This window comes from Stenella coeruleoalba, assembly GCF_951394435.1.
Source record: "Stenella coeruleoalba genome assembly, chromosome: 3".
NCBI classification, from domain to species: Eukaryota; Metazoa; Chordata; class Mammalia; order Artiodactyla; family Delphinidae; genus Stenella; species Stenella coeruleoalba.
The window spans coordinates 161447668-161474443 of record NC_137148.1 but is presented as its reverse complement, the minus strand read 5'-3'; the positions used below and the strand labels follow the sequence as shown (position 1 = coordinate 161474443).

Genomic DNA, 26776 nt, shown 5'->3' with positions numbered 1-26776 from the left:
TGCTCTGTTATCCTGCCTCGGGAGGGAGATGGTACGTCTTAACGACATGCCGTAAGGGCGGTTCCCATGCTTTATCCTGATCTAAAGATGGAAAGCTTTGGGAGAGCATTCCTTCTGCAATCTTAACAATCACCAAAGCAGAGTTATCTTAACTCCATGGCTCCACCGGTGCCCACAGGAGCACCATTGCTCATTTGCTAAATTCCCGAATGCTTTGAATCCCTCCTTTTTCCATTTAGCCTATATTATTGGGCAGCTTCTCTGAACTAAGCCCATCACTGGACAATGGACTTGGTTTCTGTCCTTCACCCGCTCACACTGTGGGTCAGGAGCATGATGAGGGTTGGTGGGCTTCCTGGAGGAGGTGACGATTGAAGCTAGGCCTGGAGGATGAGGTGGGCCTGAGCTGGGGGTCTTAGAAGCCAGCCTAGTGATAGAGTGGGATGGGGCGGGGCGGCCAGGGGTCTGCCTGCTTCCCCCAGAGTGTCTCTGGATTGATTTGTTGTGTTCAGACTTCACTTGGAAAACCTGGCACCAACATAAAAGAAAGGGAATGGGGCTTTGAAAGCTGAGGCTGCAGGCAGTGGGGCACCAGAAGGATACAAAGTGAGGGGCTGCAAGCCATCCAGTGCTTGCCCCAGGCATGTCCTGAGAACCTCTGGGAGTGTGGTGGGTGGGGTGAAGGCAGAGCAGCCTCCCAGGGCTCCAATTCCCACCCCCGCTGCACCCCGCAGGAGGAGAGGGGTGCCATTGCCAAAGCCAGGCACTTCCTGGAGTCCAGCGCGCCCCTGGCTACGGACCCCTACAGCAGTGCCCTGACCGCCTACGCGCTGACTCTGCTCCGCAGCCCTGCAGCCCCTGCCGCTCTGCGAAAGCTCCGCAGCCTGGCCATCACCCAGGGTAGGTGCCCCTGCCTGCCACCCCAGTGGACACGGTGTGGGGCCAGCCCACTGAGGGCCCCAGTAAACAGCTCATGAACACGTGCATGGAACGAAGGAGGCGTCCTTTGCTCACTCTGTTTTTTTTTTTTTTTTTTTTGTGGTACGCGGGCCTCTCACTGTTGGGGCCTCTCCCGTTGCGGAGCACAGGCTCCGGACGTGCAGGCTCAGCGGCCATGGCTCACGGGCCCAGCCGCTCCGCGGCATGTGGGATCTTCCCGAACTGGGGCACGAACCCGTGTCCCCTGCATCGGCAGGCGGACTCTCAACCACTGCGCCACCAGGGAAGCCCTGTTTTTTTATAAATTTATTTTTTAAATTATTTTATTTTATTTTTGGCTGCGTTGGGTCTTCGTTACTGCACACGGGCTTTCTCTAGTTGCGGTGAGCAGGGGCTACTCTTCGTTGCGGGGCGCCGGCTCCTCGTTGCGGTGGCTTCCCTTGTTGCAGAGCACGGGCTCTAGGCGTACGGGCCTCAGTAGTTGTGGCTCGCGGGCTCTAGAACGCAGGCTCAGTAGTTGTGGCGCACGGGCTTAGTTGCTCCGCGGCATGTGGGATCTTCCCGGACCAGGCATCGAACCCGTGTCCCCTTCATTGGCAGGCGGATTCTTAACCACTGGGCCACCCGGGAAGTCCCTCACTGTTTTTTTTTACTCGTTTATTATCGCATCTGCCAGTGGCTTCATTTGATGAACTGGCTTGAGCTTGAGCATCATTTTCTTCCCCTATGAAGTAGGGGATGCCACCCCGCCCCCACCAGGGAAAACAGTGCTCGGAGATCCCCGGTAGAGGATCCCCCAGGCTTCCTGGAAACCATTCCTGGGCAGGGTGCTGGGAGGCAGGGGAGGGCTGCCGCCGGCTCCCACCCTGCCCCCCATCACTGGGTGAGCTTCGGAAAGCCTTTTCCATCTTGGAGTGTCAGTCTCCCATCTACGAAATGACTCCTCATTGTGTTTGGGGAGCCCCAGTCACTGAGCTGTGACTTCTCAGAGGTCCCCAAACTCAGTCTCCTTCCCCCCAGCCCCTGGGCTTTCCCAGGAGCTGCGCTGGTGTTCCATCCAGCTTCTCTGCTTAAGATGTCACCTGAAGAATTGCTTTCACTGCTTAAGAAGAAGAAGAAGAAGAAAAAAAAACTTAAAAAGCAAAATTCTAAAACCATCCAGTTGGATGGCGGTGTCAATTTAGGACTAACTGCTCAAGATCTGAGGCAGGGAGTGCTGATTTCTCAGTGGTTTGAGGGCTTTTTACACCACACATGAGCTCAGAATCTTTGGAGCCTTTGCAAGTACGGAGTGGCTTCCTGGTCCCCAAGTGGGGTAGACTGGGGTCTGCCTCAGGGCTCCAGCCAGGAGGGAGGCCATTGATTAGTGATGTCTGCCGGGGTACAGAAAAGCAGCCAGGGATTGGTGATGTCTGCCAACGGTGCAGGAGGGGCTGGGTTTGTCGCTGTCGCTGCAGATCTGAGATGTAGCCCCAAGACCCTTCCTGTCCCAGCCATCTTCCCCTGGTACCCTCTTGCCCTGGGGCCCAGCCCCCTGATGTCTATTCTTGAGACCACATGCGCTGACACTCAGCATGTGTTGCCAGGCTGAGTGCCAACAGGGGTTGTGGCCCCTGACCTGTTCTGGCCTTACAGATGGGGTGACCCACTGGAGCCTGACGGGTTCCCGGGATGTGGACAAGGATGCGTTCCTGAGCTTCAGTGACGGGGTCTATCAGACAGGTACTGGCCACCCCACCTGCGGTGCCTGCTGTGGGCACCGGGTCCTGGGTCCCAGTGTCAAAAGGGCCCCAGCTGGCCTCTTCCGTTGCAGTGGTCTCGGCCGAGGTGGAAATGACAGCCTATGCCCTGCTGACCTACACCCTCCTGGGAGATGTGGCCACTGCCCTGCCTGTGGTGAAGTGGCTGTCCCAGCAGCGGAATGCCCTTGGGGGCTTCTCCTCCACTCAGGTGAGCCAGGAAGGCCAAAAGAGGGGCTCAGATCTGAGCGGGGTTACTGTGGCCTAGGCTTGGGACTCAAGAGCCAGGTAGGAAGCCACTGGCTGCTTCAAGTCTCAGGACGGCTCCTTACCCGCAGCCCCTGGGGACATGATGTCCAAGAGAGGGCAGGAGGATGGGGCTGAGGGACAGATGTGCCTGGCTCTGGGACAGGGACCCAGCCCCTGCCTCCATGGAGATGCTCCCCAGCTGCCTGGGGCCCCCAGCCCTGTGGGTATCTACACCGGACACCCAGTGCTCTGTTCCAGCCTCACGGGTCGCTGGTATCCAGAGAGGGTCCGTGGCACCCGCAGCGTGGGCCAGACCTGCTCCTGGGGCTGACCCCAGCCTCCTGCTCTGTCCCCAGGACACCTGCGTGGCTCTGCAGGCCTTGGCAGAGTATGCCATCTTGTCTTACGCGGGTGGCATCAACCTCACCGTCTCCCTGGCCTCCACCAACTTGGACTACCAGGAGACCTTCGAGCTGCACAGGGCCAACCAGAAGCTTCTACAGATGGCGGCGGTGCGTGCTCCCGGGACCAGGGTTGGGGGGTGGGCAGCGACGGCGGCCCCTCCCTGCTGCCTGTCTGTCCACGTGGGTCTGCGGGGGAAACCACGGCATCTTCTCTCCCCAGATCCCCAGCCTCCCCACGGGGCTGTTTGTGAGCGCCAAGGGCGAAGGCTGCTGCCTGATGCAGGTGAGGCTGCAGGGAGAGGGGGCGCTTCCAGGGCGCCCCTGGAGGGGCGGGCGGGAGGGAGCTCAGTGTTGGGCCAGGTTGAGTGGGGTGGATGTGTGTGTGAGAGCCACCCCGGGGCAGCCTGTCAGCCCCCTGAAATGCCATCCACTCTTCCCAAGGCAGGACCCAAGGCAGATGGCAATGTGTCCCCTTGAGGCTGGAGTCGCCCCAGAAGCTCCATCTGATCCCCGTTCCGGTGGTCTCTGACCTTAAGCATACCCCTCCCTTCACCCCCCACGGTGGGACTTGTTATTCTCCCTGCCAAGGCCTGAATGGAGATGGCCAGCCTGGCGCTCCCCACGACCCCTCAGTCACCAGGCTCAGGATTTAGTCACACGCTGGGTGGAGACAGGCTGGCCTCCTAGGCTCTGGCCAGCGGTCTGAGGGCAAGTCTGCCAGGAGACCCTCGCATTCTCAGCTTCTCCATCTGGGAGGTGGGAGCCCAGACAACACAGTGGATAGGGGAGGGAGCCTGAGAGGCAGACAGACCTGGGCTTGAAATGTGGAAAAATGGGGTGATGGTCGTACCTACACCATCAGGGCGAAATGGAATGACCGTAGTGCCCAGAGCTGTTGATGTCACCGTTGTCGTCGTTCTGGCTGTCCCCCACCTTGTCCTGCCCTTGCCTCTCCCCTCCCCACTCCCCTGTCCCCTCAGCCTCTGTCCTCCCACCCCCCCAGATCGATGTTACCTACAACGTGCCAGACCCAGTGGCCAAGCCGTCCTTCCAGCTGCTTGTCAACCTCCAGGAGCCCGAGGCCGAGCGGCGGCCCCCTGCGCCTGCCTCCTCGGCTGACGATGACGACCCAGCAGCTGACCAGCATCAGCAGGAGTACCCGGTGACACTGGAGGTGTGCACCAGGTAAGGCCTCCTGCCCCGCTGGCTGGCATTTTATATAGTGACGCTCTCGACTAGGAACGCCTCGGGCATTCATCTGGGCCTGTACTACTTGTGGGAGCCCCACAGACATTTCACCAAAGTTGTGGCTGGACCAGCCCTCGTGGTCCTTAGTCTGATCGCAAGACACACGTCAGCAACACCCATCAGGGACCTTTGAAGAACAAGATTTCTTACTCACAGGTCCTGGAGGGCACATGACCCTCCCGAGGGTCACACAGCGAGGTCACAGGTAGAGAGACAGAGAGAAGGCACGGACCTGAGGTTCTGCCTATATTGGGGTCTGAGGGGGGGGTTTGCCTACATTTTTGTGGATTCGCTCTTTATTGGCGAATTTAAAATATAAGAGCAGGAATTAGGGTGCTGGAAGGGGAAGGCAGGGTGACCCAAGAGGTCCATCATCTAGGTTACCCAGGGCTTCCTGAAAGAGGGACCTTCGTGGGTGGGGGCAGCCTGATTCCTCTTCTGGTTGTTTGGCTAGTAGTTGTGTCATACGGCCGCCAGTATCTTTATTCAAGATGGATGTCTTCGAAATGGATGCCTTTGCAATCAGAAGCTTACACTCCAAATGATTTTTGAAATGAAAGAAATGGAAGTGCTTCTGAATGGGTGCAGCAAACCCCAGTGACAGGTGGGGCTGGGTGGGATGGCTGTTTGTGGCCCCTGTGCGACCCACCAGCCCCAGGTGTGACCCTGGGACCAGACCACAGAGGGTCCTCGGTGGTGGGTGCATGCAGCTGCCCACGAAGGATGCTCATTACCATGGCAACGATGGGGGACCCCAAAGGTGGGTTGCAAGCTATGGCACCTGAAGCCCATCAGAGCTGCCCAGACACCTTCTTTAACCTTGACCCTCAGCCCTCACATGTCCAAGGCCCCCATCTTAGGAAGTTCTGAAGAACAAGCACAACGTGGTCCAAGCCCGGGAGCCCTGGGTGAGTGGCTTCCCAAACCTCCAGCTGAGTTTCCTGCTCCACAGTGAGACTCAGGATGGTTCCACTAAGCACGGCCGTGATCACCATCTAATCAGGCGGGGGAGCGAGAAGCAGCTGGACTGGCCCAACTGTCTGGTCCCGGCAGGCCTGCTGGGGCATCTCTGTTCCTCCCTCAGATGTGTTAAGAAAAAACCCCCACTGTGTGCCACCCGGATATAGCGTCTCTCAGGCCTCACCCCTGCAGGAAGCCTCCCCCGCCTGCCCCAGGAGCTGTGGCCACCCCGTCCCCTTGGGACACAGTCTGCAGGTTCCTCACTCAGTGTCAGCCTCCCTGTCACCAGCACCCAGCACAGGGAGGGCCTGGCACATAGCAAGCCCCAGAGGCCATATTTACCCACCCCCCCCATGTCACAGAAGAGGAAACTGAGGGCTGGCACTGGAGAGTGACCGGGTCTCCCCCAGTGGCCTGGACTCCCTCGGCCCCGTGGAGCAGCTTCTCACACTGGGGGCACAGCATGGAGTTCGGGTCAGAACACAGCCCAGCGTTGATAGACCTGGGTCAGGCCCAGAACCCTCGGCAAGGCCTTTTCTTTATGGTCTCAGTGTCTTAGCTGTGAAATGGGCTGACCACCGACCCAGCCAAGGGTGTTTGTGCAGATGGGCTGCCAGCCAGGCAGGCTCGGGGGTTGTGGGGACAGAAGGGTCCATGAATTCCACTGCGGGGCTTGAGTTTAAGGGCCTCTCTCTCTCTCCCCTCATCGGAAGGTGGCTGCATGCAGGCTCCTCCAACATGGCGGTCCTGGAGGTGCCCCTGCTGTCAGGGTTCCGGGCGGACATTGAGAGCCTGGAGCAGGTGAGGTAGCACTGGTGGGCAGGGCTCGGCTCAGGTCTCTGGCTGGTGGCCCCGCCCAGGTTGCAAATTCCCAGCCCTTCATAAAATGGGTTTTTGTTTTTGTTTTTTTGTCTTTCTGAGCAAAGTTGGTGTTTGGGGGCTGGCCATCTGCTGAGGGGCAGGTGGGGAGGGGTGGGAGCTTTCCCAGTAGGTGTCATTCAGTGGGCCACCCGTGCTGTTATCCATGTGGCAGAGGAAGGGTTCAACGAACCTGCCCGCACTTTGGGGATGATCTGGGATACCAGGGAGAGATTTGCCACCATCCTCAACTTAAAGAGAGACCGGCCCCCTTTTTTGGGGGGGGGAGGGGAAGAGGGTCACAAAGTGGGCAGAGCAGCCTTACCTGAGGATGTCTGCAGTGTGGGGAGGGACAGGAAAGTAGGGCCTGTCCTGGCGGAGGGAGTTTGAATGGTGCAGGTGAGGCAGGAGCAGGTGGCAGGGCTCTGTGGGCGCCTAGGGGGCCACAGGGAGGCCCGGCCCGGAACTGAGGCTCGCTCAGGGGAGACTGCACGCAGGGAAGGGGAAGCAGGCACTCGGGACAGTGGTAACCAGCCTTGAATGCCCTCTCCTGGGTGCTGACCTCCACCCCCTGGCCTGGCCCACGGGGACTTGCTGGATGACCGTGGGCAAACTCCTCAGCCTCCGGGGCCTTGGGTCTTCACGGGTCCAGCCCACCTTGGGCCCTTGGAGATCGAGGAGGAAGAGAGCATTGGGGTCTGAAGGGCCGGGCAGACCCTGACCTCTGGCTTCCCCGCCAGCTGCTCCTCGACAAGCATGTGGCACTGAAGAGGTACGAGGTGGCTGGTCGCAGAGTACTCTTCTACTTTGATGAGGTACTGCTGGCCGGGGGTGGTGGGTGGAGGCCTCCACGGCAGCCACATTGGCGAGGGCACAGCTGCCATGGCCCGGTGTGGTTCCTGCAATGATCTCATACCAAGAAAAAGAAACTGGGAGAGGCAACTCAGGCGGAGTTGGCACGGCTGCCTGCCCTGTGCCCTAGCCAGCTTGCTTTGGTGCAGAAAGTTGGGAGGGGTATGGAATAGTATTCGGGCATCAAAAGGAATGAAGCAGTGATGGTTTGAACCTCAAAAACATGCGGAGTGAAGAGACAGAAAGCAGATCGGTGGTTGCCAGGAGTTGGGGGAATGGGGAGTGCAAATGGGGATAGGGTTTCCTTTTGAGGTGATGGAAATATTCTGCAGATGGATAGTGGTTGCACAAGTTTGTCAATGTCCACACACACACACACACACACACACACACACACACACACAAGGAGGGAGGGCACCTGCCACGGGGGGAGTGGGGGATGAAAGACCAGCTGAGATGTTTTTCCCAAGTGGGATGGAAGGACCCACAAAATTAAAATGGGATCACGTTTCTGTTTCACGCCTCCTGGGCATCCCGAAATCAGCCAGTTCTGGGCCCACATTTTGCGGCGTCACAGAGCACAGAGGCCGGAGCTCAGTCTCTGGCCCTAGTGGCCCCGGCCGAGCCTGAGCCTGCCCGCTGCCCCCGCAGATCCCCAGCGAGTGTTTGACGTGCGTGAGGTTCCGGGCGCTCCGCCAGCACGTCGTGGGCAGGACGTCGGCGCTGCCTATCTCCGTGTACGACTACTACGAGCCTGGTAGGTCCGCGCCCAACACCCACAACTCTAGCTCAGTCCCTCTTAGGAAGTTCTGTCATCCATCACTTGGTCACCCTTCTCCCCTGGTCCCGCAGCCTTCGAGGCCACTCGCTTCTACAACGTCAGCTCGCGCAGTCCCCTCGCCCGGGAGCTGTGCGCTGGGCCTGCGTGCAACGAGGTGGAGCGTTCCTTGGCCCAGGGCCCCGGTAAGTGCGCGGGGCCATTGCCCCTTCCGACCACCCGCCACCCCGACCCCACCCGCGGCAGAGGAGGGCGTGGTAAAGGCAGGAGGACCCGGCACGGTCAAGGGCGCGCTGCCTGAGCGGAGGGGCTTGGAGTTGAGCAGAGTGGGCAGGCAGTGAGAAGGAGGCGGCGCTTAGCGGGGCGCGGGGGGTGGGCAGTGAGGAGGGGCGGGGCCTAGGGGGGTATGAGGGGGCGGGTGTAGAAGCGGGCGGCCCAAAGGAGAGCCCTTGCCTCCACTTCCCCACAAGCCAAAGGGTGTCTGGACCCAGGCCGGGAGCCCCAATCGGCCACAGAGAAGGACGCAGGACGGGCTAGGGGGTCCCTCGGGACCTTTTTCTTTATTTTCCAGACTTCTTGAAATGAGTTTAGATTGCTTTTAAAAGTTTTCTTTTTCTTATTTATTTATTAACATCTTTATTGGAATATAGTTGCTTTACAATGGTGTGTTAGTTTCTGCTATATAATAAAATGAATCAGCTGTACGTATACATATATCCCCATGTCTCCTCCCTCTTGCATCTCCCTCCCACCCTCCCTATCCCACCCCTCTAGGTGGTCACAAAGCACTGAGCTGATCTCCCCGTGCTATGTGGCTGCTTCCCACTAGTAATCCGTTTTACGTTTGGTAGTGTATATATGTCCATGCCACTCTCTCACTTCGTCCCAGCTTACCCTTCCCCCTTCGCATATCCTCAAGTCCATTCTCTAGTAGGTCTGTGTCTTTATTCCTGTCCTGCCCCTAGGTTCTTCAGAATCATTTTTTTTTTTTAGATTCCATATATATGTGTTAGCATATGGTATTTGTTCTTCTCTTTCTGACTTACGTCACTCTGTATGACAGACTCCAGATCCATCCACCTCACTACAGATAACTCAATTTCGTTTCTTTTTATGGCTGAGTAATATTCCATTGTATATATGTGCCACATCTTCTTTATTCATTCATCTGTCGATGGGCACTTAGGTTGCTTCCATGTCCTGGCTATTGTAAGTAGAGCTGCAATGAACATAAAAGTTTTCTTTTTAAATTTTATTTTGGTAAACACTAGGCAAATACTTGCGTGAAATTCTACCAGGTCAGGGCTTCCTAGGAACTGTCTCCACGCTGTGGAGTGTGGTCCGGACCCCAGGGACTTCTCCCCAGCCCCAGGCCCAGGTGGAGGCAGGGATCAAGTTGGGGGGTGGAGTTCCCGGGGCCTGCCCATTTCGCCTCGCCCGCCAGGCTGGTCCCCTGGCGAGGCAGGTCCCGCTGCCATCCCGGAGGAGGGGACGAAGATCACGCGCTGCGGCTGCGCGCGCGACTGCACCACCAGCAGGGACCCGGTATGTGGCTCCGACGGCGTCGTCTATGCCAGCACCTGCCACCTCCAGGAGGCTGCCTGCCGCGAACGTGTGAGATTGGAGCCCGCGCCCCCTGGCCGCTGTGCCCTTGGTGAGGATCCACCCACGCCCCGCCTCGGGGACCCCACCTTGTCCCAGAATGTATCGCTCCATCTTCTTCTCTTTGCATCTGGGTCCCTTTGCATCTCCTCAGTCTTGGTCAGTCTCTCCCCAGCCCCACCCCAACTTTGTGCTTTCCTGCATCTCCTCGTCTCTGATTTCTGTGTCCGCTTCCCCACCTTGTGACCTCACCTCCTATCTGTTGCTCTGGGCCACAGATCTCCTCCCCTCAGGCCCCCTGGGCTGTTGGTCATCCAGATCCTCTCCCTCCAGTGCCTTGCCTACCGACTCAGTCCTCCTTCCTTCCAGAGCAGCCGACACCAGCCTCTGCTTTGTACAGCTACGACTATGACCTGGGTCCCCTGGACGTGGGGCACGTGGCAGCCGGCCATGAGGTGGTGGACTTGGATGGGGAAGCAGAGGACAGGTGAGAGCTGGGCCCGCCCCCAACCTCCCTCCGCTGGCCCTGGAACCTGGCAGGGAGTGGGAGTGACTGATGGAGGGGTCAGCCTGCTGTAGGGTTTCAGGGGATGAGGTGTGGGATCTGTTCTCCCTTGACCCCCATCCACCCAGGCACACATAGAAGAGCAGCCTGTATGTGTAGCGTGAGCTTAGTGAACCCTCCCAAGGACTGGACTCCAGGACAGACCTGTCCCTGAGACCCCCTGGGCCTGGGACCCCTGTTAAAGAAGAAATTATTCATGACGCAAGGAATATATTTTTCAAGGGGGAGCACTATGGAGTCTTGCAGTGGGGATAGAGATTGTAACTAACTCCTAATAATAAAAGAAGAAAAAGTGGGAATTTATAGCCAAGGAGTGGGGGGTGGCAGTCAGTGGATGGAAAGTTACTAGGAGGAAACATCAGGGGTGAAGGGGGGATATTCTAGCTAAACCGACTGCACCTGATTGTTGCTGAAAGGTAGGCCAGGGTGATGAGAAATTACAGGGGGCGGGGGGTGGATGGTGGAGGACGAGGAACCCAATCAGATATCAAGGGTGATCAGTACGGTGGAGGGGGGTGGTTTCTGGCTAACCTGACATATTAGCAGATTCTTGCTACAGTTGGGCAGTGCTGAGATGAACATGGAAGCCTAGAATTTGAGACTGAAGTGAAAAAGAGCTCAGAGGAGCCCGGATGGAGTTTGGTTAGGTAGAGAATCTTTGTCTCCCCTGAAGGAAGGATGGAGGAAATGGTCAGGAGACCAGAGAGCCCTGTGGGGTGAGGCTGGGAAGGAGCTGCTGGGCAGACTTCCTGGACGAGGCAAATCTTTTGGGTTGAACAAACTCAACTCAAGAGGTTTAAACAACAGGTTGATCTGTCAGCTCAGGTAAGTGCCAGGTCCTGGAGGCTGGCTGCACTGGCGGGCCTCAGAGCCCTGCCTTCCTGGGTGGCAAGGGTCTCTCCACCCCATGCTGGTGGCAAAGGCTGGTTTGCATCCCCACTCAGCAAACCCAGTAGGAAAGTTATTCCCAGCACCAACCAAAGTCCCAGAGATTTAGGGGTACGTCATCTTGCACCAGGCACTGGGTTTAGTTCACATGCATATAATATAATTATCGATAGGGCTGGGTTTAGGGTTACTGTTGCACTAATTTTGTTTTGCCCCCCTGTGTTTCTCCTTCCATGCCCTCTTTTGAATATCTTTTAGAATTGCATTTTGATTCAGTTATTGTTGTTTTAGCATTATTTTTTTAGCGGTAACTCTGGGGATAAGACTATTCATCTTTAAATTTTTCACAGTCTACTTGGTGGGAGTATTGTAACCACCTTCAGCAAAAGGTAGCAACTCTGAAGGCATTTCTGTCCATGTGTTGTCCCCTCCCATCTCTCATGCTAATAATTATCATATGTATAACTTTAAAGTCGCCCAAGTGTTGCCCACCCTGTCCAGTGTCTTCTGAGAGAGGTCTGCTTTTATATTCCTTTTGCAGGGGAAGATTTTTATTAAACTTCTAAATTTGAGGTACCATAGGTTCACACGCAGTTGGAAGAAATAACAGAGAGATCTTAGGTGCCCTTCATCCAGTTCCCCCCAGTGGTAACATCTCCCAGAACTCAAGTTACAGTGTAACACCAGGAAATTGACATCAGTGCAATCTACCCGTCTTACTCCTATTTCACCACTTTTCCATGCACTCATTTGCAATTGAGTCTACAGTTTCCCCCCACGTGTAGATTTGTGTAATCATGACCACAGTCAAGATACAGGACAGCCCATCACCTCAAGGATCCCTTTAGCTGCAGGTTTATAGCCACACCCACCTTGATTTCCGGCCCCCCCCTTCAACCATTCATTTGTTCTCCTGCTCTATACTTTTGCCATTTCAGGGATGCTTTGTAAACAGAATTGTGGGGTATGTAACCTTTTGAGATTGGCTTTTTCTCACTCAACAGAGTTCCCTTGCTGTCCATCCATGGTGTTGTGTCAGTAGTTCCTCCCTTTTCATAGCTGATTGAGTTCCACAGATAAGTCTTCTATTTGGTCAGTGGTCCCTTGCATGCTGCGCTCATTCTTACCAGAAGTGAAGGCCCCATCCCATCACTGTGGCCTGGTGGGGATGGGCGGGGTCCTGAGGGGCCCTGCTGGACCGTGTCCCCCCAACCCCGGCTCCAGGTGGGGCGCTCATGTCCCAGTGGACGGAGGCAGCCAGGCCGAGCCACTTGGAGGCGGGTTTAGGGAGTGGTCCGCAGTCCCGCCCCCGCCAGGCCTGGCAGCCCACAGGCATTTTTCGGCTTCTCTCCCCATCAGTCAGAGTGGCTTCTCTTCCTAAAGCTCCGAGCAGGAAGACGTGATGTGGCCGTGATTTCGCCCCACCGGAAGAGGGTCGCTGACAGGAGACTTGACTGTCTGGGGGCTGCTGGACCCTGCCCGGGTGACCCCTGCTTCCAAACGAACCCGATAAACAGACCATCAGAGATGATGGTGGGCCTCCTGGGGGCCCAGTCCCCACCTCAACAAGAAGGATGGTCAGCAAGGTGGCTGGAGGTGCCCCCCTCCCCGCCAGCTGCAGCTGGAGCACAAGTCACCCCACCCTACAGCCTTGGGCTGGGTGGCCAGAGCAGCTCCCACAGCCTGACGTTCTGCTCCCTGGACGAGGGACATTTCTGGGAAGGACTCGTAGCCAAAGACCTGTTTCTGAGGGGGCACGACTCTGGCCAAATCAAGGACGTAGCGTCAGCAACTTAGAAACGAACCAGGCTGCTTTTCTGCATAATGACTGCCTGGGCTGCTGAACCCCCGGACCCAAACCCCAAATTATCCCAGAACTGTCACAGTCCCTGCACCCCTGCCTCAACCCAGGGGTCCCTGAATGTTTAGCCTCGACAGCACCACCACTTTCTCTGCAGAGAAAGTCCTGGGCTCCAGACAGATGCCCCTTCATCTGCCCACTTCCTGACCTCGACCTGTGAACCCCTGATCTTCCAATGCCCCGCCTGGAAGATTGTGCCGCTCCTAGCAGCCACGGAGGGTGTCCCAGCTCTGGACCTACCGAAGCCGTGTGCTCAGACCTGCCTCCCGGCTCTCCATGCCCCCTCCTGCATTCTCCTGTCTTCCGCCTCCACGGTGGTAATTTATTTCAGCCAACACTGCTCATCTCTGGACAGCACGGAGACCCTGAGGGGGCTGCCCAGCCTGTGGGTCCCCGTCGTGCAGCACCGGCCACTTTCCACGCTCCTGACCCCTGCCATCCTGCAAGGTTACTGCACCCTTGCCGAGGCCCTGTTGCCACTTGCCATAGAGGCTGCTGGTGTAATAAAAGCTCATTTCCATAGAGTCCCTGACAGACTTGGGCCTCCTGCGGGCAGGGGAGGCTGAGAGGCAGCTCTAAGCGCTGGAGCCCAGCTCCCTTCCGGCCCCTCACCTCCATTCCTTCATCTACAGCCCAGCCTTTCAGGGCAGGGTGAGGCTTTGGAACACTTGCATCCCAGGGTAATCGTAGATTCCCATGCACTTGTGAGAAATCAGACCAATACAGAGAGGTCCTGGCTACCCTTTACCCAGCCTCCCCCAGTGGTAACATCTTGGAAGACTCTAGCACATCATCACACCAGGCTATTGACATGATATTCTTCGTTGACTTTATTCACACAGCCCCAGGTTCACTTTTACGTGGGAGAGCGTGTGCGCGCGGGCTTGTGTGTGTGTGTGTGTGTCCGTCCTGGGGCTTCCGGCTCACTCTTCCCCAGACCAGAGACATATGAACTTGATGGGGAGCCCGGGAATGGCACCCATTCCCCTCTGCCTCTGGAGCGGGCTTGTGTACTCCCACAGCGGATGCCTCGGTGGCTCCGGACACTGTGTTGCCTTCTGGGGTGGGGAGCGGCAGGGTGTGTGTGTATGTGTGTCTGGGGCTACGGCTGCCCTTCCCCACGTGGTGCCCCCGACTTGATTCAGAGCAGCCTTCAGCTGGCTGGGGGTGGGTTCTGCAACGCTGCAGCCCCCTGACCCTGGGTGTACACCCTGGGTGTACACTGTGAATCCTCGCATTGCTCCACCCGCCCAGTCCATGGGGGAGTTACCTGAGAAGAGGGATCAGACCAAGGGAAAGCAGGAGGAGGTGACGTCTTGCAGCCAGGGTGACAGTAGGAGGCTGAGCCCTGTGGCTCCCAGTGATGGGTTGCACCAGGCTTTGGGGAGCAGAGTAGAGGTCTCCAGTGCTCAGGAGGTGCCCCAGAACACTAAGGCCCATCCTGGGAACGAGGACCGCCAACGGGGCTCCCAGCCGCCTGGGCCACAAGCGGGGAGGGGGCCCGAGCCTCCTCCTGGGTGGGGACCTGCTGCAGGTCCAAGGCAGCATCAGCTTCGCCTTGTCCACACCTTGGACACGGACACAGGCGAGCTGGCTGGGCCTGGGAACCTGCATTTAATGCTCATCTTAGTTTCCTGGGGCTGCCGTAGCCAAGTACCACGTACCAGGTGGCTTAAAACAACAGAAATTTATTCTTTGACAGTTCTGGAGGCCAGAAGTCTGAGATAAAGGTGAGCAGGGTTGGCTCCTTTTGGGGGCTCTGAGGGAGCATCTGTCCCAGGCTGGTCTCCTGACTTCTTCTGGTGGCTGCCAGCAGTCTGTGGCATCCCTTGGCTTGTGGCCATATCACCCCGTCTCTGCCTCCGTGGTCACATGGGCTTCCCTGTGTGTCTCTGTGTCCTCTTCTTGTAAGGACACCAGTCACATGGGATTTTGGGCCCACCCTACTCTAGTGTGACCTCATCCTAACTAATTACACCTGCAATGACCTTATTTCCAAATAAGCTCACTTTTGGAGGTTCTCGGTGGACATGAATTGGGAAGGGACCCTATTCAACCCAGTGCAACCCCCTTCCTGTTTGTCCGGCCTGTGGAGGGGCTGTCACACAAACGAGGAGGACCGGGTGCAGGTCGCCGGGCTGCACCCCTCCCTGGAGGCTGTTGCGGTACCGGGCGCCCGGCGAAGCATCACTTTCTGCACCTTGCTCCTGAACTCGGCCGACACGTAGTAGTAGATGAAGGGGTCTACACAGCTGTTGAGGGTGCTGAGCGCCAGGCTGGGCAGGTAGGCGGCGTACAGGTCCCCCCAGGCGTCAGGGTCCGGGTTTGAGTAGTGCAGGAGCAGCAGCACGTTGCTGGGCGCAAAGAGGGCCACGGCCGAGGTCAGCACCAGCGCGGTCAGCCTCAGCGCGTGGCTGTAACGCCGGCCGCCGGCCGCCAGCGTGCGCAGGGTGGCCCCGTAACTCAGCAGCATGGCCAGCAGCGGCAGGAAGCAGCCGAGCACCGCCAGGCAGATGAAGGCGGGCCGCCAGTAGGAGGCCTGGGCACCGACGGGCAGCACGTCGTGGCAGAGCACGTGGTCCGAACGCGACAGCCGGAAGGTCTGCTGCTGCAGCGCCAGGGGCAGCGCCAGGGCGGCTGCCGCCAGCCAGGCTGTGACACAGAGCCCGATGGCCAGGCGCTGGCCTCGCAGGGTGCGGGCCCGCAGCGGGTGCACCACGGCCAGGTAGCGGTCCAGGCTGATGGCGGCCAGTAGCAGCACGGAGCCGTACATGTGACCATAGAGCGCGGCCGTGTCCAGGCGGCAGGCGGCCTCGCCGAAGGGCCAGCGCTGGCCCCGCAGGTGGTAGGTGATGCGTGGCGGCAGCGCCAGGGCCAGCAGCAGGTCAGCCGCCGCCAAGTTCATCAGCAGCACCGTGGATGGCAGTTGTGGCACCCGTGTGGCCAGCACCCACAGCGCCAGGCCATTGGCGGGCAGCCCCACTGCCAGGGCCAGCCCGTAGAGCGCGGGCACCAGTCTCGTGGGCACCCAGCCTAGCAGCAGTGCCCGAGAGCTGCCCGGGACCTCCAGAGTGTTGCTGTCATTGGCACAGGGCTGGCCAGGGAAGCTGCGCGGGTGGGGCCCCGGCGTGCTATCTGGGGGAGAGAGGCCCGGAGGGAAAGGGGATAGAAGCGCTGAGAGGCCAGGAGTCACCCCCCCACCCCTAGCCCCTCACCTGTTCCCCAGCTGGATGGCGAGGCCCCTGAGGAACTGTAGATCTAGCCCCCAGCTCTCAGGAGCCCCTGGGCTGGTGGGACAGAGCTGGACATGGAAACCCCCAGCCCTGTGGACTCAGGGCTGGGCTGGAGAAGCCCCACCCCCGTTCCCTGTCTCCCCTTCACCGGCTCTGGGCACCCCCCCAGTCCCAAGGCAGGGCCCGAGGTCACTCACCATCACCTCTCTCCGTGCTGCCCCCATCATCGTCGTAGATAATGGGGGTCTGAGTGTCATCCAGGCTGAACCCCAGTGCTAGGGGCCACAGCATCAGGAGAGCCCACATGTTGCCGGTGCTGGGTGCCGGCTACTCTGGGCTGTGGCCGGCTGACCTCAGGCTTCCTGCCTGGCCGGACCCCCCTACCCCCGACCCCAGCTTCCTGAGTGCCGGCGGAGGAGGGGACAAGGTCTGGTGAGATAAACCGGTCCCTGCCCCCATGAGCCCGTGGGAGGCCCAAAGCCTGGCCTGAGGAGGCCTGGCAGCTGGAGTTACTTGGGGTCTAGGTGCTGCGCCAGTAAGATGGGAGAGGAGGCGCCAGGCTGTAGCCCCCATCCAGCCTAGGAAGCCTCTGTAGGCCAAGTGGCCCCTTCTTGCTGGCCGATCACATCTCGGCCCCATCCTCGTGACAGCCCAGCCCTCCGTGCCATGCTGCCCTCCCTCCATCAGGAACGCTTGGCCCTTCCTGAAGCCCCCTTCTCCCAAACCCCACCCCCGGCTCTGGCAGGCAGGACCCCAAATCAGAGGCCAGAGCAGGTGAGCGGACCCCCCCAGATGCCCCTGGCCCTCTCTGGAGGTTACCCTGCCGTATGCAGCCTCACGCACGCCCCAGCACAGGTCCCCCGGCAGGCGCAGAGAGGGGCAGGCCTTGTGAGCCTGCTGAGGAGGTCTTGGTTCTCAGCCAGAACCCCCGATGCTGAGCCTGCGCTGTCCTGGGGGTCTTAGGGGAGCGTGGCTGCAGCCCCCTCTGGGGGGGTGCCCATTTCCAGTTCTCAAAGCCGCTTCTGCTCTGGTCCTGACCCCACGCTCAGCCTGGGGTCCCAGGTGTGACCAGGGGCCACAGCCGTGCATGAGCCAGAGGGAGTGGCCCAGCCAGCCCAGAGAGCCCCCTGAACCACCTTCCGTTGGGGTCCTCACCCCTCAGACCTCTCCACGTCCCACCCAGAGGGGAGGGTACTCCTCCGTCCTGAATACGATCCCCCCTCCAGACCTCAGAGCAGCTACACCGTCCTACCCTGGGGGAGCCCTGCACTGGGGGTGCTCGGTCTCTGTGAGGTCAGGGCTGGGTCACAGTGGTGGGGGCAATGTCTGGGAGCAGATGGACCCCAAGGGGGCAGTGGGGGTCAGGGAAGAAGAAATGAACTAGGGGTGGGAGAGGGGGTCAGATGCAGCCGTGTCCTGGTATGGCGAACCCTAATCTAGCCACACACTCGGGGACACGGGAACCAGCCAGGAAATGACCGAGCAGTCCTGCACAGAGTCAGTGTAGCCAGAGGCCGAGATGCTGAGGTCCCTGCCCCCCCAGCCCCAGGGTTGGTCGGCAGGGATCGAGACCTGGAGAGCTCCAGTCAAGGCAGGGGTCTCAGCCAGGAACCTCTCCCTCATTTCTGAGCAGTTTCCACCAGCACCAATGACAAATTCATCCCACACCTACGCCTCACAGCACACGTGACCAGTGATGATGATGATATGCCCTCAGCGCACAGGAAAACGGGGATGGGGACCCCTTGCCGCCCTCCAGGAGAGAGCAGGGACTCTGCTCACGGGAAGCTGGGCCCGGCAGCTCTTCCCTGCCAGGGATAGGGCAGACTGGAGCGTGAGGCGGGTGGTTTGACTCAGGAATTCCGTGTCTAGGAATTTATGGTGGGTCTGTACAGGGAAACGCTCAGGAAGACGTCTGTACGGGGAAATTTCCGGCAGCGGGGCGGGGGGGGGGCCATAAACAACCCTCCCCACCCCTGCCGCCACGGAAACAGCCGTGGAGGTGCCGGGCCGCTGTTTCCAATCGGATGACAAGCCACGTGAATACCTCCTGGGGGACACTGGGGGCAGCTGCCTTCAGCGGGAGGGACATGGGCACCTACTCTTCTCTGTGAGCTTTTTTTGTGCTATTGGAATTTTCTGTGCCGTGCGTCACTTTCCGTTAAAACTCATGTTTCAAAAAAGGCATAATAGTAGCTTTAAAAGGAAGGAAATTCTGACACAGGCTACAACATGGATGAACCTTGAAGACACTGTGCTGAGTGAAATAAGGCAGTCACCAAAGGACAAAGACCGTATGATTCCACTTATATGAAGTCCCTAGAGTGGCCACATGCACAGAGACTGAAAGAAGCAGAAGGGTGGTTGCCAGGGGCTAGGGGTGGGGAGTTAGTGTTTAGTTGAAGATAGAGTTTCGGTTTGGGAAGAGGAACAGAGTCTGGAGATGCATGGTGGGCATGGTTATACAACCACGTGGATGTACTTTATTTATTTACTCATTTACTCATGGCTGCGCTGCAAGGCTTGCGCGATCCTAGTTCCCCAACCAGGGATCGAACCCACGCTGTCGGCAGTGAAAGCGCCGAGTCCTAACCACTGGACCACCAGGGAATTCCCAACGTGGGTGTACGTTATGTCACTGAACTGTACACTTAAAATGGTCGCGTGGTAAATTGTGTTACGTGTATTTTACCACAATTTAAATAAGTGAAAGGGCTTCCCTGGTGGCGCAGCTGCCGATGCAGGGGACACGGGTTCGTGCCCCGGGAAGATCCCACATGCATGGCATGGCCATGGCCGCTGAGCCTGTGCTCCGCAACGGGAGAGGCCACAACAGTGAGAGGCCCGCGTACTGCAAAAAAATAAATAAAACAAATAAATAAATAAATAAGTGAAAAAAACGGCAAACAGACCTAAGCCAGTGGCTAGTCCTGGGACTCCTCATCCTCCAGCCTCATCTGGACCCTCCAAGCCCCCTCCCCCAAGCCTGTCCTCCCTGGCTGCCCCTTCCTGCCTCACCGTCTCCACTAGAAGATGGAGGTCACTGATGACTCAGCCCCTCAAGTCCTTCCGAGGCAATGCTTCTCGGGATGGCCATCTTTGTGGAAATTGTGTTTTCTTTATGTTGTACTTTGAAGCCAGATGGGCACCTGCAAATGTGCCCGGATCTCCCCTCATTCCCGGGCTGGGCCTCGGCCTGCGGCCAGGAACATTAACCCTCGGACCAGAATGAGAGGTGGGTGCTGTGACCCCCGACTTGCCGGGCACCAAGGTTTGAGGTCCAGCCCTCCCAACCACAGAGGCCCTATGCTTCATCCCCGGAACTCCAAATCTGAGTCTGCTCACCTGTCCTGTGGGCTGGAGCTCCCGCACACAGGGCTGCATGGAGAAGGTTCTGGAGAGCCTCCGGCAGGGCTGGAGGTATGGCATGCTCATCACCCCCCATCCCTGCAGGCTCTTTCTGGGCACGTTGCATCCCCACCAGTCCCACCGCTACCAGTTCTACCCCCCCACCCCACCCCCACGCCCGCCACGGACCTGCTGAGACTGATTTTAGGTCAACTTGCTTTTTAGAACAATCAGCTTCATTCTCAGCCAGGACATCAGGTGCATTGCGCTAGTTCTATTTTGCAAAGACCCAGCAAGGCAAACACCTCATTAGGAACAGAGTAAATGTTCTACCTGAGCCCCCCAACTCCACTGCTGCCCCAAGCACCACAGGCAACCCCCCCCACCACCGTGCTAGGGAGGGGAGGGCAGCCCACCTGGTCCTGCAGCTCCGCACCACTTGAAGGAGGCCGGAAGGGGAGCTGCAGGGCCGTTAGGATGAGGGCTGCTTTATGTAGGCACAGGGCCCAGGTCCTCATCTGCATTTGCTGGGCCCCCTCTGCCACGTGGGGCTTCTGTCTTTCAGGCCAGCGGAGACCCTCCCTCCTGTCTCTTGTCCAGGAACCTCATCCCAGTCACAGGCACTGCCCACTCGAGGGGAGGCACTCTTCTGGAAGGTGTCCACTAGGGCTGGAATCCTGGGGCCAAGAAGAGTTCTGCCCGCCACAGAGGTCCCTGGGGACGCCTCTTGTCTGCTCTCCTGGGACCGGGTGTCCTTCCTGGGAGCTGCTGCAGCCACCATCTGCCTCCCAGGCCTGCCCTCCCAGGGCTTCCAACAAAAGCCAGTCTAGGAGCACAGAGCGGGCCCTGGCCACGGCCGGATGTGAGCTTGCGGCAGGAGAAATCTAGGGCCGCACCAAGCCTCGGTCACAAACTCCCCAGGAGCTCTGACCCTCTGGGGAGTTGCGCACTGCCAGGGGCGTGTGGGGGGGGGGTCCCTGGGAGGCAGCTGTGGCCCCTTGGGAAGGTTGGGGACAACTCTTGGGAGAGGACTTGCCAGGTGGGCAGGGTGGGCTGGGCAGAAGCAGGGCCAGCTGAGCTCAGGGACCCAATGGGTGAGGCCTGGCAGTGCGCACTGAGTGCGAGGGGAGGGGGTCGGCCAGTTGCGCTGCAAAAGCCTCGTGGGGTGGGGGGCAGCTAAGAGGACCCTAAGCAGAGCTGAGGGCTCCCTCTTACCTGGAGGCAGGTGTGGGGCTGGTAGGAGGGGGTCCTGGAGATGTTCAGGGGACCCAATGATGGTGAAGACACAGGAGGTGAGAGGAAAGGAGGGGGCAGGGGGGCAGCTGGGAGGGGGGACCAGAGAGCACGGAGGGTGGTTTTGTAGGGCTAGAGGAGGGAGAGACCCCCGCATCCCCCGCCATCTGTGGGCTTCTGGACCTGGTGTCAGAAGCGGGTGGGCAGGCACAGAAAGCCCACAGCAAACGCTGCAGTCTTCAAATTGTTTTGCATGTGCAACACTGGAAGGAAACACTTCTCATTTCCAGCAAATACGAAAACTGAGCTGGGAATGAACACACCCAAGTCCCCTACATACGAACCTTCAAGTTGCGAACGTGGGTTCCATCAGCGTCAGGCGTGAGTGAAATTGCAGCTTGCCCTCCGTCTCCTATTGCTGACGATCCTTCAGCTCTACCATCTCCCACCTCCTCTCCCTCCTCCAGTCAGTAACCCTTCTCACCCGTTCACTTGACGCCAGCCCTGTATGCCAGCTGTTGTACTGTACTACTGTCCTTTTCAAGGGACTGTACTGTAAGGTTCAAAATGTTTTATTGTTTTTTATGTATTATTTGTATGAAAAGTATTATAAACCTATTACAGTACAGTACCATATAGCCGATGGTGTTAGTTGGGTACCTAGGCTAACTTCGGAACAAATTGGACTCGGCGAACGCGCTCTCGGAACAGAACTTGCTTGTATGTAGGGGACTTATGTATTCTAGAAAACACCCTGGAGGCGGGGCCATGCCCCGGGGGAAACAGGACCCTGTTGCGCAGCCACAGGGAAGCCACAGTGGGGGGGGGTCCCCACATGGGGTTTGAGAACTCCCAGGCGCGCCTGTGCAGACACTCCCTGCGGTCAGGCCAACTCCCCTGGCAGTGAGAGGTCACCCCCAGATTTGCTCACAGGAAATGACTGACTGAACCTCACAGCTTTAGATCAATATTTAATTTTTAGCTTTAATGTGCAAATAAATAGAAAAGGAAAACTACATTCAAAACAGCTGCAAAGGAAGTACAAGCCCCAGAACAGAAATTCTTCAAAACCAGAAGAGATGCTCGCTAGAAGCATGCAGGATGGGGGGCTTGGTGGGGTATGGCCCGCACCCCAGGCCCACGCAGAGGCACGGGAGGGGCTGCGGGCTCCCGAGGAGGACGGCTGCCGGGAGGGTCTGGTTCAGGAATTCTGGTAAGTTTCCTTCTTATAAAACAAGGATGCGTACAAAGTGCATGGATTACACGTGAGAAAACACGGATGAGGAGACACCCAGGTGGGACAGGCTGGCCTTGGAATCGCCCAGGCCTGGAGTCACAGGCTTTGCAAACCTCGAGTTCCACAGGTAAACTTCTAGAAACACGTCTCCAATTCCCGGAACCTTGGGTGTTTGGCACAGCTCAGCTGCAGGAAGGCAAGGGCTGCGGCTGGCAGAGGCAGCTGCACGGGGGTTCTTCCAGGCCCACGGGTCAGTGGAGCCCACTCGCTGATGGTGTCAGGGGCCCGGCCAGAGCTTCTCGTGGTGCCGGAAGTTCAAAAGGCTGGTTCCTAGCCCAAACTGCTTGGCATTCTTGGCACAGAAGAAGCTTTTGCCCCTCACACCATACCCGCCCCGGGGGGTGGCTGCCGGAATGGAGGCGTTGGGGTGGGTATGCAGAAGTCCACGAAGAGGGCTGTCACCCCCAGAGAGGCCGTGGGACTTGGCCGTTGTAGAACTTACAACCACTAAGAGAGCATAAAGGAATAAATATGTGTGCATATATATACTTCTAGAATGTCCATCTTAGGTACACAACCGCACCCCAGGGCCCTCCCAGGGTGGGACCACTCGAGCTCAGCGGGTGCGGCAGGCCAGGCTCCCTCCCCTCACGTGCCCAGAGTCCAGGTGTCGGATCAACATGGGGTTTGAGTCTCTTTTTTTCCAGAGCAGGGTCTTCTGGCCAGTTCTGGTGCCGCCTGCCCACTCTGTCTGGATGTCAAAGCAGGATCCCAACAGTCTGGCTGAAAGGGCTCTTCTCGCTTCCGAAGTGACTGAGGACCCCAGGCAGGCACCCGCTGGGCCAAGCCGATGCCCGAACTGTCAGATGCAGGCTGTTGCCCAGCTTGGGAAATGTTTCTAGAAGCCTGGGAAGGACATGCTTTTCAAGCAAGTCCACCTGGGCCCGACTCCTCCGACGTCAGGGACCCTCAAACGCTGACCCCTCCTGAACGTGAGCCCTCGAACGTGAGCCCTCGCGCGGCTCTCCACCCACTTTCACCATACGCAGGAAAGGACCAGTGGTGCCCAAGCCTGGGGATTTGGCATGTGTGACGGGAGTAGCCCAGCAGGCATGTGAACGCACTCACTTGTGCCTTGAGCGGTGCACTGCTTCTCCCCCTTCCAGTGGGGACTGAGCCCCTAGAGTTCAAGTGCGGGGAGTGCTTTACGTCTGGCACAGGACGGGCCCAAAGGAAGCGGGGAAGCCAAGAGGGATGGCAGCGTGGGGCCGAGAGCCGACACAACCCGCCCTTCTCTGGAGCTCACAGCCCATAGCAGCAAGGCTGGGGGACGCTCTGCTCCCCTCACACTGTTCATGAAAACGCCCGATGGGCACACAGGCCGAGGAAGCAACTGCACTAAGTGCGAGTCGTGGTGCCCGTGTGGGAGCGTCAGGGCGAGGCCGGGCGGCGGCTGTACTGCACTCGGTAGCGGGTCACCGGCAGCCCGTGCACGTGAGCCGTCTCGCACAGCGTCTTGCAGGGCACCATGTCCTCGTCCTCCTCGCCCATCAGCCAGTCCTGCACCAGGCTGGCTGCCTCCACCGGCACGTTGTCCTCCAGCCAGCGGCTGTGCCACTCCTCGAAGTGCTGGTGGTGGCGCAGCAGGACCAGGGGCTGCACCTGCAGGGGGTGGGGGAGAGAAGAATCAGGATGGCCCAGGCACCCCAGACAGCTGTGGGCTGGCCCCCAGGTTCCCGGGATGTGGGCAGGGAGGGGCACCTGCTTGGCCCGGCCGAGCGTCCCACGGCGGTACATGTAGTCCTCGGAGTTCACGATGAACATCATCTTGTGGGTGCTGAGTTTGAAGCGGCAGTCCACGTTGCAGGCGCTCTCTACCCCGACCAGCCGCTTCCAGGAGCTCTTGGCCTCACCTCGCAGCGCGCGCACCTGCTCACACTGCCACCTGCGGAACTTCTTGAGGTTCCTGGGGGCGAGGAGGATTTGCAGACTAGAAGGTCCTCGTGGCCCAGCAACACTGGGAAGATGCCTGACCTCCCAGGGTTGGAGAAACGCAATCTGAAGCAATGAAAACCACCACCCAAACCCTTTGATCCCGTGAAAACTAGTAAAACCCCGTCACGCTGGGTGCTGGCAACGGTGGGAGAGGCCCCCGGGCCCAAAGTCCTCTCACCTCTGCAGGAACACAGGCTTCAGGAGGAAGCCCTCGGTGGGCGAGCTGGACGCACCCTCGGTCCCCACGTACTGCTCCACGTACCGAGCCAGGTGCTTGGGGGACAGAGGGAGATGCAGCCCAGGTCATCAGAGGCTCCCGGGGACTTTGTCCCCACCCCTCCCGAAGCACTAGGATAACAGCTATCGAGGACCCTGAACTGTGATAGAGACCAGCAGACTGCAGCTCCCGATAAAGGGCTCTGCTGGAGCGGGAGACGCACACCCAGGCCACTATTCAGATGATTTATGGCATTTCGTGCTTAAGTGGATAAATCCCTGCTGTGTAACGACTTTCCTGTATCCATCACGTGATAAGTTCACGTGGAACAGGAGGCCCCTGACACGGAGGAGAGCGGGCTCTGGGGGATGGTGGGCAGGAACAGACATCAGGACACAGACAGCAGGTAGGAAGAGGGGGAGCACCGGCAGGAGTTGCGGCTGAGTAAAGGGGGGGCCTGGAGCGGTCACCAGGTCCAGGGCAGACATGGCCTGCAGCGTCCGAGCGATCCTTCAACTGCTCACCACCCTGTTAAAGCACGAGGCTCCTCCAGACTCAAGCTTAACAAAAGCACATTTGCTGGAAACTTCTGGAAGGGACCGGGTGTGCAGGCCCCTCCCCTCCCTTGTTTTGGAGTGTTTCCAGCGGAGGGCGCTGTGAAGGGAGCCCCCGAGGCTGTGGTGGGTGGCGCCCCCGCTCTGTGAAGGCAGCTTGGGCTTCTGGGCCCTGCTCCCTGGCGTGCGGGCACCAAGCGGAATGTGCGCCTCAACGTGTGGGCCAGGTGGGTTTTCTCCTGGTGGTCAGGGGGCACCCAGAGCTCTGAGCTCCATGCACAGGGAGCGCGGCGGCCACATGCCGCGGGGTCTGAGTGACTGGGCTGGCTATGGGCGGATGGCACAGTGTCGGCAGCAGGTGGCAGGAGCCGGGGTTTCCGCAACTCCCACCTCCTGATGCGTTTCCAAGGAGAGCGTTCAACCTGCACAGAGGCTTCTCTGGTGGACGTTTTGCGGCCTGTGCTCGGCCAGCATGTGCATGGGCTCCCGTGGTGGGAGCCCCACGATGCTGCCTGTGGCTGGCCCTGGCCCCCATGGTGTGTACAAGGCACAGAGCACAGGGCTGCGGTCCTCACCTGCACCTCTAGTGGGTCCTCTGTCTGGGCTTCCTCGGTGTCCAGGAGCTCAATGGTCATGATCACCTGCCCTTTGCGCTGGAGGAACATCACCTGGGGAAGGAGGGGGACAAACAGCCTGAAGCCACGAGAACAGCCCAGGCTGGCAGAGGATGAGGTCGAAAGGTCATCAGTGATCCCTCTTCACCAGCCTCCAAGCCCCATCCTTCCTTGAGGGACCACGTGCCGGGCTCCCACCTCACAGGCCCTGTGGTGCCCTCCGGGGCCGGGGCCTGCGTCCAGAGGCCCAGCGAAAGCAGCACACGGTACTGGGCTCCTGTCGTGGGTGCCCGCCGTGCTCCCCCCAGCCTCGTGTGGGGCTGAGCGTGGCTGGCCTCTCACCTTAAAGCAGTTCTCGTCAGCCATGCACCGCTCGGCCTTCCACTGATAGCTGGTCTCCCTGGCGGCGCGGACACAGCGGGAGGACAGGTTCCCGCCGGCAGCGCCCCGCTTCTTCTCGTTCAGGTAGAGCTCCACCACCTTCAGACAGACATCGTCGCTCACGAGGTGGTGCAGCTGCCGGGGAGGGAGGGCCGGTGGGTGCCTGGCGTGTGCCCGCCAGGAGGGCTGAGACACAGCCACCACTCCCACCTCCTGCTGGAGCCCCCACCTCACCCAGAGACGGGGTGGCAAAGTCCACGGGGTGGGGGTGAAGACCAGCGTCCAACGGGCCGTGCAGGGCGACTTCCATGCCACATGCAGGCCAGAGCAAACTAGACCAGACTAAACCAGACCAGACTGGGGCAGACCAGGCCAGACTCAATCAGAGCAAACTAGCAAACCTGACCAGACCAACAGCGAGACCAAACTAGACCAAACCAGACAAGAGCAACCCGAGCCAACCAGAGCAGACCAGCAAACCCTGCCTGGGTGTGAGAAACGCACAGAAAAGATGCAAACAGAAGTGTGCCAAAATGGGGAGGGTAATCATAAAAGCAGTGATCATCTTCCGCCAGCGTTCAGGCATAAACACAAGTGATTCCTTTAATACCTATAAGCATACTTAAAACCTTTAGGCCTAGGATGAGACAAGGACTGGAAAAGGCCGAGGCCGGCGTGAGTCGGCCCCTCTGCGTGTGAGCTGTGGCCCAGACAGGCTACTGCAGACTTAGGGCCTCAGGCTCCACTCTGTGTGTCCCTCTGCTGAGTGCACACAGCGACGCGTGGACACACATGGGTCTCATATGGTGCCTGACATCCAGCACATTCCCAATCAACATTAGCTGCTGTTACTGAAAATAAGAAATGCTACTTTAAAAAATAAATAAATAAAAGGAAGGAAAGAGTGTGGATACGACGCTGCAGGTTACAGGTGTTGCGTGGAGGGGCCCTGTGAGCCACACGTGGGGGTCCTGTCCTCACTATGGCTCCAACTAAACGGCTCCATTTTTATTGCTTCTTT

General features: G+C 58.7%; 3 protein-coding genes across 5 annotated transcripts in view; 1 reads left to right on the top strand and 2 right to left on the bottom strand.

Moving 5' to 3' along the window:
• The window catches only part of CPAMD8 (C3 and PZP like alpha-2-macroglobulin domain containing 8), a 99648-nt gene extending 86183 nt beyond the window's left edge, over positions 1 to 13465 (top strand). For both annotated transcript variants that reach the window (XM_079918452.1, XM_079918451.1), the window contains 13 exons: positions 735 to 900; positions 2575 to 2661; positions 2753 to 2889; positions 3284 to 3439; positions 3552 to 3614; positions 4335 to 4516; positions 6253 to 6340; positions 7138 to 7212; positions 7901 to 8006; positions 8102 to 8212; positions 9472 to 9681; positions 9999 to 10116; positions 12442 to 13465. In XM_079918452.1, coding sequence (XP_079774578.1) covers positions 735 to 900; positions 2575 to 2661; positions 2753 to 2889; positions 3284 to 3439; positions 3552 to 3614; positions 4335 to 4516; positions 6253 to 6340; positions 7138 to 7212; positions 7901 to 8006; positions 8102 to 8212; positions 9472 to 9681; positions 9999 to 10116; positions 12442 to 12463 — 1521 coding nt within the window. In that variant the 3' untranslated portion in view covers positions 12464 to 13465. The remainder of the gene's footprint in view (positions 1 to 734; positions 901 to 2574; positions 2662 to 2752; positions 2890 to 3283; positions 3440 to 3551; positions 3615 to 4334; positions 4517 to 6252; positions 6341 to 7137; positions 7213 to 7900; positions 8007 to 8101; positions 8213 to 9471; positions 9682 to 9998; positions 10117 to 12441) is intronic.
• Positions 13466 to 14846: 1381 nt separating this feature from the next.
• F2RL3 (F2R like thrombin or trypsin receptor 3) lies at positions 14847 to 16482 on the bottom strand (the record flags this gene model as incomplete). Its single annotated transcript, XM_079917279.1, has 2 exons — positions 14847 to 16078; positions 16374 to 16482. The coding sequence occupies 2 exons, from the start codon at positions 16480 to 16482 to the stop codon at positions 15045 to 15047; spliced, it is 1143 nt and encodes a 380-aa protein (XP_079773405.1). The 3' UTR covers positions 14847 to 15044.
• A 5261-nt stretch (positions 16483 to 21743) lies between these two features.
• The window catches only part of SIN3B (SIN3 transcription regulator family member B), a 37447-nt gene continuing 32414 nt past the window's right edge, over positions 21744 to 26776 (bottom strand). For both annotated transcript variants that reach the window (XM_079916106.1, XM_079916107.1), the window contains 5 exons: positions 25717 to 25890; positions 25336 to 25428; positions 24168 to 24262; positions 23756 to 23960; positions 21744 to 23656 (listed from right to left, as the gene is read on the bottom strand). In XM_079916106.1, coding sequence (XP_079772232.1) covers positions 23426 to 23656; positions 23756 to 23960; positions 24168 to 24262; positions 25336 to 25428; positions 25717 to 25890 — 798 coding nt within the window. In that variant the 3' untranslated portion in view covers positions 21744 to 23425. The remainder of the gene's footprint in view (positions 23657 to 23755; positions 23961 to 24167; positions 24263 to 25335; positions 25429 to 25716; positions 25891 to 26776) is intronic.